This window comes from Sciurus vulgaris (genome assembly GCF_902686455.1).
Source record: "Sciurus vulgaris genome assembly, chromosome: 11".
In the NCBI taxonomy this organism is placed as follows: domain Eukaryota; kingdom Metazoa; phylum Chordata; class Mammalia; order Rodentia; family Sciuridae; genus Sciurus; species Sciurus vulgaris.
The window spans coordinates 96,848,482-96,869,842 of record NC_136472.1 but is presented as its reverse complement, the minus strand read 5'-3'; the positions used below and the strand labels follow the sequence as shown (position 1 = coordinate 96,869,842).

The 21,361-nt window shown below is 37.6% G+C and overlaps 1 protein-coding gene across 3 annotated transcripts in view; it reads right to left on the bottom strand.

The window, feature by feature from the left end:
* The window catches only part of ARHGAP42 (Rho GTPase activating protein 42), a 254,950-nt gene extending 237,631 nt beyond the window's left edge, over window positions 1–17,319 (bottom strand). For 2 of the 3 annotated variants that reach the window (XM_079101943.1, XM_079101944.1), the window contains exon 1: window positions 16,652–17,316. In XM_079101943.1, coding sequence (XP_078958069.1) covers window positions 16,652–16,805 — 154 coding nt within the window. In that variant the 5' untranslated portion in view covers window positions 16,806–17,316. Of the gene's footprint in view, window positions 1–16,651 lie in introns of all 3 variants that reach the window. The other variant, XR_013757530.1, reaches the window with a different exon arrangement.
* Window positions 17,320–21,361: the final 4,042 nt, after the last annotated feature.

Sequence of the window (21,361 nt, the reverse complement as noted above, 5' to 3'; positions counted from 1 at the left end):
TGCCCTAAAAGACTAATTCCTCCTAATTAGATGAGCAACTACTTTTAAAAGTATAATGTTTATAATATATACAACATATGACATGTAATTCCAAAAGTCTAAAAATCTTGGACCTGAAAAGAATTATCTACAAACTGGTCTAAACTGATTAACTGAAGAAAATGAAGCAATCCGAATGTGTGAACCTACATATGCTTTGAAAATAGTCATTTCTGATTTCTAATTTGGTTCAGCAGAGACTGTGGCTGCACTCCAAATCTAGTACCAGAACATGCTGGGCCATCCCCTCTCCAAAACCCTGCATCACAATGTATATACCACAGACCTCGTTTCAGAAAAACAGATGAATACAGATTTTAGGCAGAAAAATTCTTTAAAAGATGAAAGTCTTATTCGATCACATAGCTGATACATGATCCAATTTCCTTGTGGTGAACTATAGCATGCTGCAGATGTTTCTTTACTCAATATGGAACCCACTCTGGTTTTACTTACATTTCATAAGTAGACTGTTTTAAATTACTTACACATAAGTATCACCTTCAATCTAAGGACTTTTAGTTATAAATATGCTAACAATAAAGAAACACACAGAACCAAGGAAGAATTTGGCATAATGGTAAAAACAGCATACCTACTCTTACTGTTTTCATATTTTTACGTGGACATGGAAGGTTAAATTAAAAGTAAAATGAAGTATCATCATGGAAATGCAAAAGTTCCCCTTTTGGAATATTTTCAATAACTGATGTTGTTGTATTTGTTCTATTTAAGTGTCATTACAATATCAATTGTTTTCTGTTTTTTACATACCAGGTACTATTCTTGGTGCAGCTTACAAAAGGGACTTAATCTTCATCCAATAAATAAATAAAAGTAGGCATTATCCTCATTGCAAAAATAAGGAAAGCAAGGGGGATTTTTAAATATTTTTAGTTGTAGATGGACACAATACCTTTATTTATTTATTTTTATGTGGGACTGAACATCAAACCCAGTGCCTCACCCTTGTGAGGCAAGTGCTTCACCATTGAGTCACAACCCCAGACCCAAAAACAAGGTTTAATAAGGAGGATGACTTAGTTAGGGCTACTCAACATGCACAGACATGCAGGTGCACAAGCGCGCACACACACCTCTACCCACAATACTACTGATGGTAGGGAAGGGGATCCTAAACATTTCCTAAATGAATCTGTATGTAGAATGGATATTACATTTCTACATGAGATCCCTACACTACATTGCCTGCTATCATGAAGGTAGGTTACAAGTTACCCTGGGAATAAAGAAAAGAAGACTACCTAGAGGTTATAAGGGTACACATGGTACCCACTAACTCAACATGAAGCAATGACAAGGCCATACCATACAATATTAGCAGCAGGACTTGAGTAAAGTCCAGAAGAACTGAGTCTCTGGTCTAAATTCCCAAAGCTCAGAAGAGCACCCAGTATGTAACAAGTGCTGAATATGTTGAACAAATATAAGCAATTGCTCCATTCTGTTTCAACTTCACTTTTCTCTGCCACAGAATTTACACTTTTAAAAATACAGTGGATCTGCATGTATTCACAGAGTTTTATGACAAGTACCACTACCTAATTTTACAATATTTTTAATGCCCCAAGAGAGACCCTAATCCATTAGGTGTCACTTCCCTTCACACACTGTTCTTTGCATCTTCTCCTTATCCGAACATCGCCAATCCTCTCATCACTCTTTGGACATACATAAAGATGGCTCTGGTATTATATGTATATTATCTGAGATTTTTAAGTATTTATGCAACTATAATGACAATTAAGAGATGGAAATGTTTACTCTTTAAATATCCACAAAATGATTCTCTGACAAATATAAAGGTCATATCTGAATTTATTATCGTAAGTAATAACTTTAAATATATGTTTGCCTTTCAAAATACATTCCATCATAAAGAATGAAGTATAAATGCTTACAAACTTATTAAGTTTCTATTTATAAAAGTGAGTGGCAATATAGTTAACATATAACCCATCAATTCCACACCTAAGTATATGCCCAAAAGAAAGAATATGTCCACGCAGAAATGGGTACATAAAATGTTCATAGCAGCATTATTCATAATAGCTGAAAAAGAGATAAACAAAAATGCCTATCAACTGATGAATGAATAAACAAAATGTGGTATAGTTATACAACTGAAAAAGTTGGCAATAAAAAGTAAAGTCCTGATATATGCTTAGATACAGATGAATCTTAAACATGCTATGTGGAGGAATCAAATCATAAGAGGCCATCTATTACATAACTCCATTCATATGAAAAGTCCACAGTAGGAAAATCTACAGTAACAAAAATCATATTAGTAACAATTTCCAAAGGCTAGGGAACAGGGGGAGTGACAGCTAATGGGGTTAGGGTCTCTTGTGATGATAAAAATATTCTAATCTTAGATGGTGATAATGGTATCACAACTCTGTAAAACTTAATTTTTAAAAAGGTAAATTTTAAGGCAAGTTAATTATGCTTCAATAAAGCTTTCAAAAAAAAAAGGAACGGCATTTGAAAAGAAGACATTCCCATACAATTAAAATGAACCCTATGAAACTATATCTTGAAAATAAGACATGCAGTGCTTTGTTACAAATAGGAAACAACCTAAATCATTTGTACAATTTCACTTTCCTAGCAATAGGTCTTAAATCCAAGTCACTAAATAGAATTGCCGTTGCTGAAAATAAAATCTGTTAATGCAAATATCAATTCCTTGAATAAGCCTGTTCTAATCAATCTCATTCTGCTAAGTTTACATAACAACCTAGAAGTTTTTTCACAATGGTTATTTGTCTTCACAGTTTTAGAATGGTTCCCATAGGAAGTAGTTAATGACAACCTGTGCAGAACATCTCCAAATATCAGTTGGACACAACTTGTAAGTTCAGTCATTTAAAGAACATTTACTAAAAGTGTCTCATATGTCAAGCTCTGGTGTACCTAAAGTGTAGTGCTACATCTAAGGAAAGAAAAAGGCAAATCATAAAATCGTCCAAATAAAAATGTGATGAAAACCACATTTTTTACAAAGTCATAAAATATCAGGTAAGAAAAGGTCCTTAAAAAGTTAGCTAAACTATTCTATAAAAGCGGGGGTACTCTCACTGAAGGTCATGCTCACAATGTCAAGCAATTGCAGTCGGTCTATGGCTCTCTAGAGCTCTCACATCAACATTAAATACACTACATTTCCTAGATAAGATGAAAGTTTTACTTAGAAAAAGTCACTTCACATTATTTTTTAATAAATGATGTTAGGGTGTTTATAACTCTAATTTCAATCCCTAGTCTCAACATCAGCTAGAAACGAGAAAATTAACATTTAATATCAAGTACCACGCAGTTTCATTGTATACACACATGTGAAATATTATGACAATATGCATATGAAGTAAATATTACTTCCATGTGACATAGTGAATAGACAAAAGCCAGGTGATGTGCTTATAGTCACATAGCTCTAAGTGACAGAACTAGGACTAAAAGCATCTCTGACTCAAATCCTAAGCTGTTTCTAAATCAGGCTGACTCTGTTAATGCTAAAAACTTTCAGTGAAACTACTGAGCATTAAAATGTTCTAATGACTGAAGATGAATTGTTATTAACAGTGCACATTTTTGATACTGCTAAGCTTAGCTAAAGAGCATCCCTTCTCTTCTGGTTAGATATAATGTTTAGAATATTTGGATGCCCTGGGATTCAACTGAACCAACATATGTCCTGACTGAAGTGCTAGCACTATCTCAAACGGGAAACAAGTGGAAGCCACAATCTGAGGACCTGAAGTGGAGAGGGTATCTCACAATGACATCTTGGTTCTGCATCCTTATTCTATCCTCTGCCATCCCTTCTTATCGGTGGGCATCACAAACATCACACTGAGCCAGTCATGAATATTCACAGAATTTCACTTTCTCACAGAGCAGGTCTGAGAAATAAAGGTGATACTGAGAAGAAAAGGACATGCACCCAACAGAATTTAGACTTCACAAACTGGACACTACCCATCATGGTCACTTGTTGGTTTTCCTTGATCAGAGTTATTTAAGATCTGCACTCTCTTTACCAGCCCTTGCTTCACTCTCCATGCTGTCCCAAAAGTCCAGGATTCCTGTCCACTGTTCCTTACTTCCCCCAGCCCCAGGTCAGAGCTCCCTTTAAGCCACATATCCACTAAATATCTTTAAAAAAAAAAAAAAAAAAAACCACTTTATCTTTAGGTACCATCCAAATATCCTCTCCTGGAGAGTCTGACACCAAGTCCATTGTACCACAGTCCCTATCCTGACTTGCTAAAAGCTCAATTCAGTTTTCTCACAGAGTGAAATGAATCTTTCTCTTCAATCCTTAACTCAGCGTCTTCCTCTCCCAGGATTCCCTCCTACCTCCAGTCCCTCCCCAGGGTGATCTCACATTCAACATAATTACTTTATAAAACATCTGTGCCCCATAAGAGACACCTAAGAAAGTGATTCTCTAAGCTGTCTGCCTTCAAATACAGAAACCTATGTGGAAAAAATTCTCCCGTTTGCAGAGTCTGGCCTGTTAAATTTTGTGAAATTGCCCAACTATCAATATCACTTCTGAGAAAGGCAAGTAGTGACCATAATTCTAAATAATTTTAACTTTTACAGACCACTGACCCAAGCACCAGTAGTATATCTGTAAACTCTCAAAATCTATATGGCCTGTTCATTAATCCCCATGCCAACCTAATGCTTCCATGGCTCCAAAGTCAAAATAGATAATTATTTGTTTTAGGAAAAAGAAAATCAAAATCATGCCACATGCCTATCATGTTCTACTAATTAGATTTAAATTGGACAACAAGCCCATGTTTAACATTCAATTAACATATTTCCATTTCAATAATTTCTCATTTTCAGGGAATATGATGATCAAATTCACAAGAATGTGTTAGAGTTCAATCACAAAAAAACCCTGAAATTATTAGAATTACAATGATACTGTCTAAGCCAAATAAAAAATAATGCCAAGTTTTTATGTTATTATGCATTTTTCCATTGGCCCATATGAAAATCCTACAAGAAATATGGGGCAAATGTTATTCCCATTTCTGAGTGTGGGACCAGTGGCTCATACCCATGCCATTACAGCTAATGGCAATGCCAAGACTGGAATGCAGTTCTAACTCCCAGTGCTGTCTGCTTTCCCCTGGGCTGCCTAGTCCAGAAAGTGCTGAGAGTTCCATACAGAACATAAATCCTGCTGAAAGCAAAATTAAAGAGCATACTCATAGTCCATTCCCTGGTTAATTTACTCTGCAGATATTCAAAATCCTCTTCCAGGTTGTGTTCTTCTTTAATAAAATGAGAATTGGTTGCTGTTCAGCAATCACTGAGCATCCATAATGTGTATAATTAATTAGAATTCAAATATCCTTGGCACCCAGTTTATACTCAAAAGACTAGGTAAAATATAATAAAGACACACAATAATAAAGACACACAGAGAGATTGGAGTGATACTTCTACAAACCAAGGTATGTCCTGAATGGCCAGCAACAAGAAGAATCTGAAAGCACAGAAAAGAATACTAAAAGGAAAAGAAAATGGAGGCAGAGCTCAAAGGACCAGTGACACTTTGTTCAACAATGGAGGGGCACATTTTCAGGGGGGAAATGATGGTGGGTCACCAGTGTCTGGGTTTTATAGGGTTCTAGCAAATCCAGGTCATGGGAGGAGTTAGTTCTTTTTTCTTTTTTTTTTTTTTTTTTTTTTTTTTAATGGGGCTTGAACTCAGGGGTTCAACCACTGAGCCACATCCCCAGCCCTATTTTGTATTTTATTTAGACAGAGTCTCACTGAGTTGCTTAGCACCTTGCTTTTGCTGAGGCTGGCTTTGAACTCCTGATCCTTCTACCTCAGCCTCCTGAGTCGCTGGGATCACAGGCATGTGCCACCGTGCCCAGTTAGGAGTTAGTTACTTTTGACCAGCCTTTTTGGCAGGCAGGGCCAGCTCATGGGATGAGTTTTGGTGGGGGGCTAATTTAAGATGGGGTAAGAGGGCAGGTAGAAGAGTAAGAGAAGTTCCCTCGTTGGGGACTATTGTCCATATCCTTCAGAATCCTCTCCTAGTGACCTCAGAGAGAGCATGGCCCTACTTTCAAATTTATTTTGAATTTATGGTCTCAAGAATTATGAGAGAAGGGGAAATACTAGGGAATGATAGTGGCCAAATTCTATTGTTGAACTGTGTGCATGTATGAATATGTAACAACAAATCCCACCATTATATACAATTATAACACACCAATAGAAAATAGAGGGGGAAAAAATCGTGAGAATAAGTTTTTGCTATTTAACTCTAAGAAAAATTATTTTATGTGTACATATATAAATGTATTAATGGAAGCGGAGATCAAACCTAAGATATTTGGTGTATAGAATTGCTGGGGCAACTGAATGGAACAGTCTAGTCAGGGTGAAAAAAAAAAAGAAGGGCTAAGTCTCAAACATTTCTATATAAAATGACAAGGTGGATGACAATATAAATGAACAAAAGAGAACAAGCTAGAGCGGGGGAGGATGAAATTTGTTTCTGACAGATTGAGTCTATGAGGTCGCCTGAAGCATATCTGGGTGAGTACATGAGGTCAGTGCTGGAACCATAGGAGGAGATGTTATCACACAAGGAAAGCAAACAGTAAAGGATGAAGAAGAAATCCTTGTGTGCAACCAGCGTTGACAAGAAGGGCAGAAGAAATAAAAGGAAAAAGAGCTCAGCAACTTTACACATGAAAAAAAGCTTCAGTGGTGGAGCTGGACGAGAGGAAGTAAAGATTTCACAAAAGGTCATCTGTGGAAAACCAGGGCTGCCTGTAAAAGTCCCTTCCTCTTACCTCATATGCTGACATCATTTTCTCAAAACTTCCCCCAACCATGGCCCCTTCTAAATACAATTGGAAAGCTCTTCTCATGGTCTTTTGATTCTCTAGTGTCACATAGTAACTTTCATAGTGAGCACACAAAGTCTAAGACCCCAAATCATAATGTACCACAGGTTTGTTTTCACAAAGAATTTTATCCCTTGGTATCCCTTCCCACTCCCCACAACACCCTATTTTTATGGCCACATTTTTTTCATTCAGACATTTTAAGGAGTAAGAAAATTAAATAAATGAAGAAGAGAATATTCTTACAACAGCAAAGTAAAATCAATCTAGTATATAGCTCCCATTTGGAAAGTGATAATATACTAACTACATGCTATTCAGAGTACTCCATTTCTATTAATGGCTTATCACTCCTGTCCACACACAAACACATACCAGTTTTCTAAATTAAATTATCACTTTTCCTGTGTACTAAAGAGAAAACTGGAGCTGGGTTTTTCATTTGGATAAGTTCAAGGCAATGCTATTTGGCATGTCTTTCATAAACTAGCAGGCAGCATGGCTTCTGAGATTTGCAAAATATTGCAGAAATTCCACTACTGTTTTCAAACGAAGGGATGTATTTTGTGTATACCCACTTTTTTCCAGAGTAAAGTCAAGGTTCAGGGAGAGTACTATTAATGTAGCAAGGCTATGTGCAGGCAGCATTTTTTCCAATTTTTTTCATATCACCTGACATTGAAAACCAATCCAGGATGCCTCCCTGTCCTTCACAAAAAAAAGAGTCTCCATTATACCAATCAGCCAAATCAGATAAGCCAAAATGAAATTGTCACATTTTAGCATTTTAAAAATACCATTAGGAATACAGATTTCTACCACAGAATCTAAAAATTAGAAATGAAAAATTCACAATAATTAATATAAAATAATATACAAAGGGTTAATTATTAGTCTTTTGCATTTTCCTACCACATTCCACATTAAAAAAAAAATCACAATCTGAAAAATTATTCTCAAAAATTCAAGATCCTAGAAAGGCAGGACTTACTTTTCTCATTGGATTATTATCTCTGCAAAAAGGGAAAAAAGGCTGGAAAACTAGCATATTGTAAGTTATGATACGGTACTTTACTATTCCACAGGTCACTTTTTCTGAAGCAAATTATAAACACAGGGTTACATATGTGAGTTTACCATAAAACTTTCCTCGGTATTTTAACTGGATTTTTTTGATAGCAAAATTGGAATAGTGCAGATATTAAAAACAAGTATTCTAATTAACCAAATATTTCAATTAGCTGTAATCCTAGAAAGAAGGATCTACACTACCAGAAACATTCAGTTTAAATTCAGTTGGCCAAAAGCAAATGTTAGAATAATTCCATTTCTACTAACTATCCTGTTATCATCTTGCCCCTTTTCCTTTGCTTCAAGGGCCATTAAGATGAACAAATATTATGTAAGTTGCTATGCTTATACAAAAATATGTCATTATAACTCAAATAAACGGCAGCTGCAAAAGATGAAATGCAGGTTCTATGACCTAGACAGCCAGGTGTTCAGCATCTGCCTTTAATTTTCAGAATGCAAATCAGCAAGAAGCAGCCCTTAGCTGATGAGGCCCAATCCACTGGGGATACACCATAAGGATTATTAGATGCTGGGCAGAGGTTCAGCAGGCTAGAGGAAAAGGGAAAACTGGCAGAGTTACAGGCTGAAACTGGTGGGTGGCAGGTGTGGATATGGAATATTGGCATATTAAATGGGCAGAAATTGCCATCCAGACAGCAAGGATAGCAGTGGCCAGAGCAGGTGGCAATCACTGCTCTGGCAAGAAATAACATTCATAAAAGAGATTCAAGGCTATTTAACCCCCCTTACCTTCATCCTTTCCTACTTGTCCATCATAAATAATTCACTGGTGCATAACAGTCACTCAATGCAGTTTAATACTCAGATTTTTAAATCTAATATTTCCATTTATAAATGTTGAGGGAAAAATGTGCCACTCTCAACATATTTATTACTTTAATAGACTTGCACTTGACACCAAAGCAATACTAAATGTAGTCTTTATTATTTTTAAATTATATAATCTTACACATCATCATTTACACAATTAACATTGTACTAGAACAAATGTTACGAATTGAAAGGATGTTTGTTAAACAGTTCCATCTTAACTGTAATAGAAGGCAGTATATAAGGTGGCTACTGCTCAGCCGCCTCCTCCACTTGTCAGGTAACCATTTTCTGTTCCCACAGCAACACATTTTTTGCGCTTCTAACCCAGAAGAGCCCTGCTGAAAAGGAAATCCAGGAGAAATAAAGATACTGTTAAAGGGCACCTATTAAGTTTATATAGAGCACAAAAGGAGGTAGACTGAAGTAATCAGCCAGCCCAGTTTAATTCCACTCTGATGAGAGTCAAGGCTCCCATTTAAATTAACACAAGTATAACTGCCTTTACTCCTAATATGTCACTGAAACAGAATCTTAAAGTACCACATTCCTAATCTACCAGTTCCTAAAATTAATTACAGTTCATTTGAAAGATAGTTACTTCTGCTCATTTAACTCAAATTCTAATGACTATAAGAACCAAATGAGTGGTTGAAGTAATTACACATATGCACCTTTGATTAGACTGCCCAACCAAATGAGCAAAACAACCTCAGTGGACTAAGGAGCAGTGAAGTAGCTCTCTCAGAAAAAACGAGAATCTACACTGAGCTCCCCTTAAACTAAATGAATCCTGCGTGCAAATTTAAATGCCAGAAATAGCCTAAAATAACAGTTCTCACTAAGAGCTAAAGGATAAACAAGTAAAGAGAAAACTATGGGAAGAGCTGGGCATGGTAGCACACACCTGTAATCCCAGTGACTGGGGAGGCTGAGGCAGTAGGAACACAATGGAAGGTATCCTAGGCAATTAGCGAGACCATGTCTCAAACAATGAAAGGGGTGGGAACAGGGCACAGTGGTGAACACCTGTAATCCCAGTGGCTCTGGAGGCTAAGACAGGAGCATTACAAGTCCAAAGGCAGCCTCAGCAATTTAGTGATGCCCTAGGCAACTTAGCAAGAGAGACCCTGCCTCAAAATTAAAAATAAAAAGGGCGGGGGATATAACTCAGGCATACAGTACCCCTGGATTCACTCCCCAGTACCACAAAAAAAGAAAGAAAATAAATCATTTGTGTTCCTATACACCAATGATGAATCAATTGAAAGAGAAATCGGGGAAATTTTTCCATTCACAATAGCCTCAAAAAAATAAAATCAAATATTTGGGAATCAATCTAACAAAAGAAGTGAAAGATCTCTACAGTGAAAACTATAGAACACTAAAGAAAGAAATTGAAAAAATACCTTAGAAAATGGAAAGACCTCCTATGTTCTTGGATAAGCAGAATTAATATTGGCAAAATGGTCATACTACCAAAAGTGTTAAACAGATTTAATGAAATTTCAATTAAAATTCTAATGATGTTCTTCATAGAAATAGAAAAGGCAGTCATGAGATTCATTTGGGAAAAATAAGAGTCCCAGAATAGTCAAAGCAATTCTCAGTGAGAAAAGTGATGCAGGAGGCATCACAATACCAGACCTTAAATCATACTACATAGCTATAGTAACAAAAATGGCATGGTATTAGCACAGAAACAGAGATGAAGGCCGATGGAACAGAATATAAGACACAGAGATATACCCACATAAATACAATTATCTCATACTAGACAAAGGTGCCATAAACATACAATGGAGAAAAGATAGCCTCTTTAACAAATGGTGCTGGGAAAACTGGAAATCCATGTGCAGTAGATTGAAATTAAACCCCTATTTCTCACCCAGAACAAAAGTCAACTCAAAGTGGATCAAGGACCTTGGCATTACACCAGAGACCCTGCACATACTAAAAGAAAAAGTAGGTCCAACTCTCCATCTTATTGGCTCAGGAACTAAATTCCTCAACAAGACTCCTAAGCTGCAAGAAATCAAATCAAGAATCAATAAATGGGATGAAATAAAAAAAAAATGCTTCTTCACAGCAAAGGAAACAATCAAGAACATGAACAGAGAGTCTACAGAATGGGAGGAAATCTTTACCACCCACACCCTCAGATACAGCATTAATCTCCAGGATATACAAAGAACTCAAGAAACTTAACACCAAAAAAACAAATAACCCAATCAATAAATGGGCAACGGAACTGTACAGGCACTTCATAGATGAAAAAATATGTGTGGCAAACAAATATATGAAAAAATGTTCAACATCTCTAGCAATTAGAGAAATGCAAATTAAAACTACACTGAGATTTCATCTCACTCCTGTCGTACTGGCAATAAGAATACGAGTAACAATAAATATTGACAAGGATGTGGGGGAAAAGGTTTACTCATACCTTGCTGGCAGAACTGCAAATTGGTGCAACTACTCTGGAAAGCAGTATGGAGATTCCTTAGAAAACTCAGAATGAAATCACCATTTGACCCAGCTATCCCACTCCTCAATTTATACCCAAAGGACTTCAAATCAGTATACTACAGTGATGCAGCCACATCAATGTTTACAGCAGCTCAATTCCCAATGGCCAAGTTATGGAACAAACCTAGGTGCCCTTCAACAGATGAATGGATATAGAAAATATGGTATACATACACAATGTACTATTACTCAGCTATAAAAAACAACTGAAATGATGGCATTCAAAGGTAAATGGATGGAACTGGGGAATACCAAGCTAAGTGAAATAAGCCAGTACCAAAAAAACTGAAGGTCAAATGTTCTCTCTGATAGGTAGATGCTAACACACAACAAGGGATGGGGGTGGAGAACAGAAGTTCATTGGATTAAACAAAGGGGAATGAAGGGAAGGGAGGAGGGATGGAAATAAGAAAGACCGTGGAATAGATCAGACATAACTTTCCTGTGCACATGTAAGAATATACAACCAGTGTAACTCCACATCATGTTCAACCAGAAGAATGGGATCAAAACTGTAATGGGCTGCACCCCATGTTTGTATAATATGCCAAAATACACCCTACTGTCATGTTTATCTAAAAATGACAAATTAATTAATTAATTAAAAGAAATTATGGAAAGTTTTTCAAATTTCTTACTTTTTGTTTTTCTCTTTTTTCTCAACTTCTTCCCCATGCCACCAAAAATTCTGGTATCAAAGAGGGCCCTGAACATACACCATAGATCGGCTTTAAGTAAAACACCAGGTGCAATAAGGGTAAGGTGAATCTCTGAAACAACAAATGCAAGATGGGAGTGCTTCACCCTTTTTTAAGACATTTCGATATGGTTGCATGCACTTAGGGTTTTCTCTTCCTATCTCCAGATCACAAAGGCATCAGTGCAGTGTACTTCAAACTGAGGTCTGTGGCCACAGCTGACACCTTTAAGAAACTCTGCTTGCTCCTACCAATGTCCTCATTATCTGTATATTCTACATCATCCACTTGTTATCAACAAACCAATGGAATAGGTGCCCTCCTTGTTTGTGTCATGGATCACTACTGCCAGGAACTTCAGCTCCAGAACCAATAAGTAAATAAAACCTGTGATAGAAGGCCTCTGACAGAGCTAGAAGATTCTGAAGCAGTGGTTTTCACCAGGAAAAGTAGTGAGAAAATGAATAAACAACATAGAAGGTAATATCAGCAGTCTCTGTGTCAGGAAAGTTTGTTTTAGCAAAACATCACCATCCATTAGATTAATTAAATGTAGTTGACAGGTTCTTCATTGGTTTCTTAATGTTGATTACATTAAATTTGTAGGCTAATTCACATATAAGGTAGTATGACTGTCATACACAGAGGTACAGTTTCATGCTTGTGTATATTTGATTATCATAATAGACAATTAAATCTGTATTAGAGTCCATTAACTATTTTTTTCCCTTTAAAAAAATTCCAAATATACAGGTTTGAGAAAAATCTAACTTCAAGGCAAACCAAGCAGCTGGCCAGTTTCAGCTTAAGGCAACGAGAGGAAAGGAAGGGCTGGCCAAGATGCTGTAGGGCAGGGTAGAAGATTGCTCTTCTCACAAGGTCATTTCTGTGCACAGTTTTATTTCAGGAAACATGGAGGACTGGCTCCAGAAGCCCCATGGATGTTAAAATCCAAGGGTGCTTATATAAAATGGTGCGGTATTTGCACAGAATCTACACATCCTCCCCTATACTCTAAATTACCCAAGTCGCTTATGGTACCTAGTAAAATACAAATGTTACATAAATAGTTGCTATACTATATTGCTTAGGGAAAATAAAGTGAAGTCTCTATGTGCAGTTTTGTCCTAATTTCTTGTCATTTATTTTTTTCTGAGTATTTTCAACACATGGTTGGTTGAATTCACAGATAGGGAACTCACATGGTTGACTGAATCCACAGAGAGAGAACTCACAGACATTAATTGATTAATTTTAATTTAGAAAAATGGTATGTATTAATGGTGCACATTACATTTTGGTATATGTATACACTGTAGGAAGGCTAAATCGGGTTAATACAGAATTTACTCATATATTTATCATTTTTAGAGTCAGAAAATTTAAAATCAGAATTACTTAGAAATTTCTGATTCTGTCTATCCCTCCCTGATTTTTTGAGGGGGGGAGCCTGTGTATTCTAAGAACAAAGCTTGTCCTACTTATAGATAATTCTTCGAATTCAAAAGTATAAAGATAAGGGGAAATGATATGAGAGTGATTTTTGAATATTTCTTTGATATTATCCTTAAAAGAAAATTAAGTAACAACAACCTATGATTTCACACAGTTCAAATTTTAAGTCTGGAATCTGACAAAGAAATAAAGTTTGAAAAATAACTTTTAAGGAAAAGTGTGGAGATTTTGAGTCATACTTCATTAACTAAACTTAATCCACAGGTATCAAGAATATTCTCAAATATCAATCTCAAAATGTCTAAATGGTGGGTTCAATCCCCAATACCACGAAAAAAAAAAAAAAAAGTGTAAATGGCATGTAACAAAATGAACAAATAATACTAGTAAAATTTTTATAGAAGTTTTCCTCATTTTGCAGGGAAGGTAGGACTCAGATTAATTTATTTGTTAACTACCACACAGCACTTGGACAAGACCCAAATTTAAACTCAAGTCTACTACATTATACTGAACTATCATTCTTTTTCTTAGAGTAGATGAACACCATGGAATGAAATAATTCATTCATTTTTTTAAAATATCTTACATATGTTATTTTAAAACAGAATCGTGTAGTTAAAGTCAGATAATCTGATTCCATTTATAAGAACCTTTCTACTACAGAAATCTAAATCCTTAATCATAGATCAAGCGTTTAAGTGGCTGCTATTGGAATAGTCATCCTTGTATTAATCAAGAGCATGCATGCCAAAACTCTCATCAGAAATTATTAACAAGGAGGGAAATAATAAGACATTAATGATTGTCAGCTAAGCAAGGTTACATTATGAAATCATTAGTCAATCAAACAGTAAGATGCTAAAAAAAAAAAAAACTGAAAGGGATAACAAAAATGCCTACTGAAATAGCTGGTATAAGCTTAGGGAAGAGGAAGGCCTCCTCAGGCAGGAAGAAAAACAGGAGGGACAGGACTTGGGGAGAGAATGCTCCCTTAATGTACCTGGGGATAGGACAAAGCAAATCTCAAACCCTTTAGACATCTATCCTAGCAGTTTCAGAAAGCAAGCATTTAGCAGCTGCAGGCTGGCCTCAAGCATCCTCCCCAAGGGACAGAAGGTGGTTTGGTGGGAAAAAAGAAGAGCTATCATGTGACTTCAGACTTCCTTTGCTCTTAAATCTCCCATTTGGCAGCTGATGCTAGGAATTCTTTTTACAAGGAATAAAACATTTTCCATTCACACTGAAAAAAGTAATAACCAAACATTAGAGTATATATTCTCACAAGAAACCTAGAAAGAAAGCAGGTTGTATATTTAAGGGCATGAGGCCAAATTAATAAGGCTGGGTCTACCAAGGAGCTTATATTCTCACGGTATCTTCACATATGAATGGAAGAGCACAACTATACAGATGGGAATCACCTGATTTTTCCTAAGTTAGAGTCAAGAATCACAAGAAAGTATGTCATGTCACTATTAAATTAATGTGTATGTCAGAGCATTTATCACAGCTATGTAATCATTTTCAACTTTCAAAACACCTAAATTAATCTCATACAGAGTGGAGGGAAAATGTAGAACACCTGGCAAACCCCAAAAAGAATCAGCTTCGCACTTAAGCTTCAATATAGGGATGCCCTTTTTGAAGAAGCATCATGCTCTCCAACATGAAAGAGACCTTAACCAAGATTTGCAAACCAGAAGGAAGGAGAGTTCATATGTGTGTATATGCACATAGAAAGAACTGCAAATAAACTTTATTTTTCACACATCACTGTAAATAGCATTACTGTAGTAGCCTCAAATTTAGAAACTAAGCAAATACAAACATAAAACAAGTTTTCTTTACCCTGGGTAAACAAGTGCAAAGTAAATGTTTTAGCACTTGGGATGGTTTAAACAAAAAAACAATTTAGGGAACACAAATCTCAAGACACCTCTCCAAGCCCCATTCTTACTACTAATACATGCTTCAAAATACAGATCAGAGGCTAAGTGTTGTCTCAGTTTCAGGCACACACACACATCTCCGTCATGTTGCTGACCTTGCACTGACATAAACAAAAACACTGTCCCTCCATACGTCTTGGGGATTACTTGATCACCCAAAGGTTGCCCCACCTGGTGAAAACACCTCATTCATCCAGTCATTAGAGGCCAGAGATTCCAGGGTTTCACTTCAGAAGCTAAAGCATTCGAAAACTTCCATTAAGATGCAAATGCTTCTTGAGAAAGGTAAGTTAATTAGGCCTTATCATTTAGTCACTCAATTCCTTGTATGAGATACTCTTTAAGTTTCAGATTCCAATTTAAGTCTTAGTAATTGAAAGTGAAGTTCCAGAGGATGAAAGAAGGAAAGAAAATCCTGTCAGTAGGTGCAAGGGAAGGAGGCTGGAGAATCCCTGAGGGTAGTTACATTCCTTGGAAGTTCTGATTGACCTTTAGCCCCTGAACTCTCACCCTCAAGGATCTACCCAACACCACACACAATGCAAACCAGAACTTGAGGCGCACAGGAAACTTACAAAGGGTTTAAACCCATTGGTACCATACTATCTTTGATCATCTTACAAAATGGCAAAACTCAAAATATATAAATTTTTAAAAGCCGATTCAGTGACGAGCTATTTAAGTATACGAAAAATTGATAACTGCCTTTGAATAAGACTAAATGAACGAGCTTCATTTTATCTTTAAACAAATTCTTAACCTCCCGTCCCTTTTTAAGAATATTTTTTAAAAAGTGTTCAAACTAGGCACACACACACACACACACCAAAAAAAAAAAAAGCAAAAAAAGAAGAAAGAAAGCCCCCAACAACTTTTCAGCAGTATCACACAAAAAATGACTTTGAACGACTTTCCTCGGGATATACTCTGCGTCCCTCAGAAAACTTTCCCTTCTCTGCAGACATGAAAGTAAATAAGAACACCTAAGAACAAACTTTGTTGGCCACCAGCAGGGGAGCTCTTCAGCTTTTGTCCCCAAATCCATTCAAACAAAAGAAGCTCCGTCTCCTCCATCCCACCCCTCGGACCCGCACCCCGCGGGGACCCTCCAGATCCTGGAGCGCCCTCTTCCCTCCCAGGCCAGTCTCCTACTTACTCCTCAGCGCCCCAATAAGCAGAGAGCCGTCCTTAATAAGCTCTTTGATGAACTTGTTGGTTCGCTCCAACTCAATCTCGTGACACTGCAGTCGCTCCCTGAAATCCGGGCTGTCCAAGTAGGAATCGCTGAACTCCAGAGTGGGCAGCCCCATGGCACAGGCACTGCCAGCTCCGGCCGAGGGCACGTCGGGGCCGGCGGTCAGGGCGGGGACAGCCGGCGACCGCGGCCGGCGCTGGGGACGCGCGATCGCGGAGAACGCGCCGGAACGCACTGGGACGGCGCAGAGGAAACGGGCCCCGCGCGCCGCGCCGCGCCGCCTGCGCCCGGCTAGTCTTCCTCCCCAGAGGCGAGGCGAACGTAGGCGCGGGCGGCGGGCCGAGGCGCGGGTCTGCTCAGGTCGTTGTCATCGGGGCGCATCGTCGCTCAAATCACGAGGGTGGAGAGACTCGGGGCTGCAGCTGGGGCTGCAAAGTTTCTCCCACCGCGCGCAGACACTTCCGGCAGCTCCACTCTTCTTACTCTCTTGACAGTCGTTGGCGCAGTGAGCCCGAAGCGCCCAGCCGCAACTCCGGCCAGGCAGGGGAAACCCTCCCCCTCCACGGACGCAGGCTCAGTCAGAGTGCTTGCAAATCGGGCCTGGGCTACGAGACCCTCCTCCCCGCCGCCGCGCTCCCACTCCGCCCCCCACCCGCCCATTTACCCTCCTGCCCCCGCCCACCCTCGCGCACTTCGCTCCTTGGCCCTCAACCTTGCAGTGGCCAAACAGCTCTTGCCTTCGCCCCAGGCGTCAACCCTGTCCCTTCCTGGATGCCTGTCTCGACTGGCCCAGGGTGACACCGAGATCCCGCAGTCCAAAAAGGATCTCGAACTCACAAAATAACCTGTCTATCGTTTCTCCCCTTCATCCACTCCTTAGAATCGCCTGGGTGAGAAACCAATGTTCACTTCCCTAAAGTTTGAATATTTTGCACCCTGGGAGGGAAGTTACTACTTACAGCGTTGGTTTATGTTTACTTGACACTTCCCCCACTGAATGCATACAAATTCAAAGTTGAAAATTCTCTTTCCCACCCCTCACCTTCATTGGATCCTGACTTAAAGTGTGTTAGTATTTTTTTTTTTTTTCAGTTGCTAGGAAAATAGGAAGATTTTTCAGTCATTCCTACCTATCCCTGTGCCACGTAAGCACCTTGGACTAGGTACTCTTACTGATAGATGAATACCTATTTGCAACACAATATTAGTACCTCGCATTGATATTTGGATGGAATTGTCCTGCAAGCAGGGAAATTTTCAAATTATTAAAGTGGGCAGAAGTTTCAAATGAATAGTTCATTATTACCAACAGGCAGTTTCCCCTCTGGTAGAGGTCCACATAATAAATTTCTGTTCTCTTGCAACTTTGACGGCAAGAGAAACTGCTGCTTTACATCTCATCTGCTGTCATCTATAGGATTTTTGAGACTCAGTTACTTTTCTTAAGTGTCTGCTTTTAATTTCTATTTTTTCATTGCTTTGTCCATTTGAACCATCTGTTAACTCTTCTACAGATCATGGGAAAAAATCCATTAAAGTGCTTTACATTTTTCCCAATTAATTTTCAAGGGACTGTCAAGACTTTGTTTCATTTTTTAAAAATATACATAAACATTAAAAATAGCATGTAGGGATAGGGATATAGCTCAGCGTTATAGGGCCTGCCTAGCATGCATGAGGCCCTAGGTTTGATTCCTGATACCAGAAAAAAAAAAAAAAAATTGCATTTAAACTAAAACAAATATGATCATGTAAACAGTATGTTTGATAGTTTGGTTTAAATTCTTATAGGCCAAGGAATTCATCATCCATATTTACATCATTCATCCTCTATATGTTGGCAAAAAGACCAATCACAATTACAGTCATTTTAACTCTGAGTGTTGAACTAGTTTCTGTCAAATAAGTCTCATTCAGTGGCACAGGGGGAGACAATAATACTGTTTGTCAGGTAATGGAATAGCATGAACAGCCATAGACTGTTTTTCACCTACAGTGATTTTTACATCTATTCATCACACAGCCTGAAAGACAAAAAACAGTCCAGTCAAGTAAGTTTTTCAACTTTTGCCATGTTGCTGTTCCAAGCAACTAAATCCAATGTCAACTGCTGAGATATGAAACAGGATAAAATATAACAATCTCTTCTTGTTTTTCATGAATCAAAGTCCTATGATTAATTCTTTAAAAATGCATCATCTTTGCTAAATAGCATTTAATATGTTGGGTGTCAATTTTAGGTTTTTTGTGAAGTCTTACGTGTCAGGGCAGATTTATTCTAGATTCTAAGATACGGGTTATCATTTGCCCATTCATGTATATAGTTGCACGTTTTATGCCTACCTTCTACATTATTAGGATCTCGGTGGAGAAGTGGTTTATATAGAAAGATAAATAAAGCAAAGCATTGTACCTGACCTTAAGCAGTTCTCAAAAATGAAAATATAGTGAATAAGTACTGGTATAGTCTGAGGCAAAACATGCTAGGTTGCTTTTACATGGAATAAGGATTTCTCCCCTTACCCTGCACCCATTAGTGTGTAAAGTTTAGTGTGTTGTAAATGAACTTTTCTCTTGTAGGTGCTTTCAGGGTTACTCATGACTTATTCCATGATTCATACTTTAATTATACCTGTTAGTCAGGCTTTCTTTTATGCCACATTAACTCAGCTACTTGAGAGACACCAGAAAGGGTTTTGCTTTGAGGTGAATTTACTGTCAGTTTTAACCAGATTTTTTCCAAGAGAAAAGGTTTATAAATAAGATTGTCTACACTTGCAAGCTTGTCTGCATATGAGATTTTAATGGGTTGCAATGTATGTAGACTTTCCAAAAGTTTCCACGTCACAGTGTGTGGCACTGCCAGCTGCTTGGTGAGATTCATAAATATTATTGACTGACATGAGCTTTGGCATGGTTACTGGCACAGAGAAACGACTGTTTGTTTTCTTAATTCTGAATTGGGGTGTGTGGGTTTTGTCTGTTTTTATTTAAGAGCAAATAGGTAGTAGGGGATAGTAAACAAATATACGGTGTTTGTAAACCTGCCTAAAACTTTTTTCTTCACCTAGAACATGTCTGGTCCTTAATATTCACTCAGTGAATGTTACTGTCAAGTTGTTATTTTTCGGTTAGTTAGATAGATTTAGGCCTCCCAGACTCAGATATCCCAGTTTAAATTCAAATCTGGTAAAAGGTAATTGAACCAAGAGCACTTCAGCACTTCCGGGAATGAGGAGGCAGAGATATTGTCACTGTTGGCATTCCTACCTGTGCATTATAATGTCTCAAAGCATGTTCATTGAGAGTAGGTTTTATATTATTCTAGTTCAATCTTACATCATGTCTAGAAAAACAATATTATACCCAAGTGAACAAAACACGATTCCATTTTTAAAACTTTTTATTGTGGTTAAATATACATAATATAAAATTTACCACCTTAACCATGTATTTATGGTTATAAATATATATTTATTTATATATTTAAGTGCACAATTCAGTGCCATTAAGTACATTCACATTGTTGTGCCATCATCATCACCTTTCTTTTCCAGAACTTTTTTATCTTCCCTAGCTGAAAGTCAGTGCCCGTTAAACAGTGACTCCTTGTTGTCAGTCCCTGGTAACTACCATTCTACTTTGTCTCTATGAATTTGACAATTTAGGTGCCTTATACCAATGGGATCAATATACTGCCCTTTTGTGTCTTATTTTCCTGAAGTGATTTAGTCATTGATGAGAGAAGTAAAGAAGACGTAAGAACCAGATCATGTTTTTAAAATCTCTTGAAGCTACATAAGTTTTTGAATTCAGTTTCTAAGATTCTCTTCTATCTGCAGAAAAGGGAAGCCCAGATTAAGCCCGTAGGTAAAAAGTAGTTTATCCTGCCTTATTAAAAGCATTTCCATTATTATTTTTGTCCCACACAATGTTCCTAACATCATTATTTCTTCCTGATTGGTTGTGTATGATATTGTACATTCCAATAGGCAAACATTCACCTCATTAGCAACAGCAACCTACATGACTTAGTAACATTGTCTTTTGCAGCTTAAAAAAAAAAAAAAAAAAAAAAACCTCTCACAAGTTGCAAAGGCCCTTCAACATCTGTTGTGAAACACTGACAAATACTAAAGATAGCTTAGTTTGAAAAAAACTTTGCGTTGTCTGTAGGTTAGAAATGGTAGTATTTCACAGGAAGACCACAGACCACAGACCACATTATATGAGTCTATGAATTGAAAATGCTCTTTATCTAATAAATAGACTAAAGAGCAATGGTTGGAAGACCAAAAAGCTAAAATCTAAGTGGTCCAGAGCTGAGCAAAGGGAGCTTGGATAAGGTAGGTACACTTGAGAAAAGGGAAGAGATGAGCAGAAGCAGATTAAATAAAGGAAGGAAATATACCAGGTTACCTCATGGATGAAGCAGGAATTCAGTAAAACTCTTGAGATTTGAGCACCCACAACTCAGAAGTGTTATCCTTTTTTAGAAAAACTATAGATAGGTTTAGTTTTCCATGCTGAATTTGAGGTGAGGTAATATATCGAAGAGGTACTGTCCAAGAGAGAAGTGCAGCCCTGACCCTCAGGGTAAAGGGTTGGTTATAGAGGGGCATTGACCACAGCAACTCAAACCACCAATTAAACCAGCCAGAGTGACTGCAG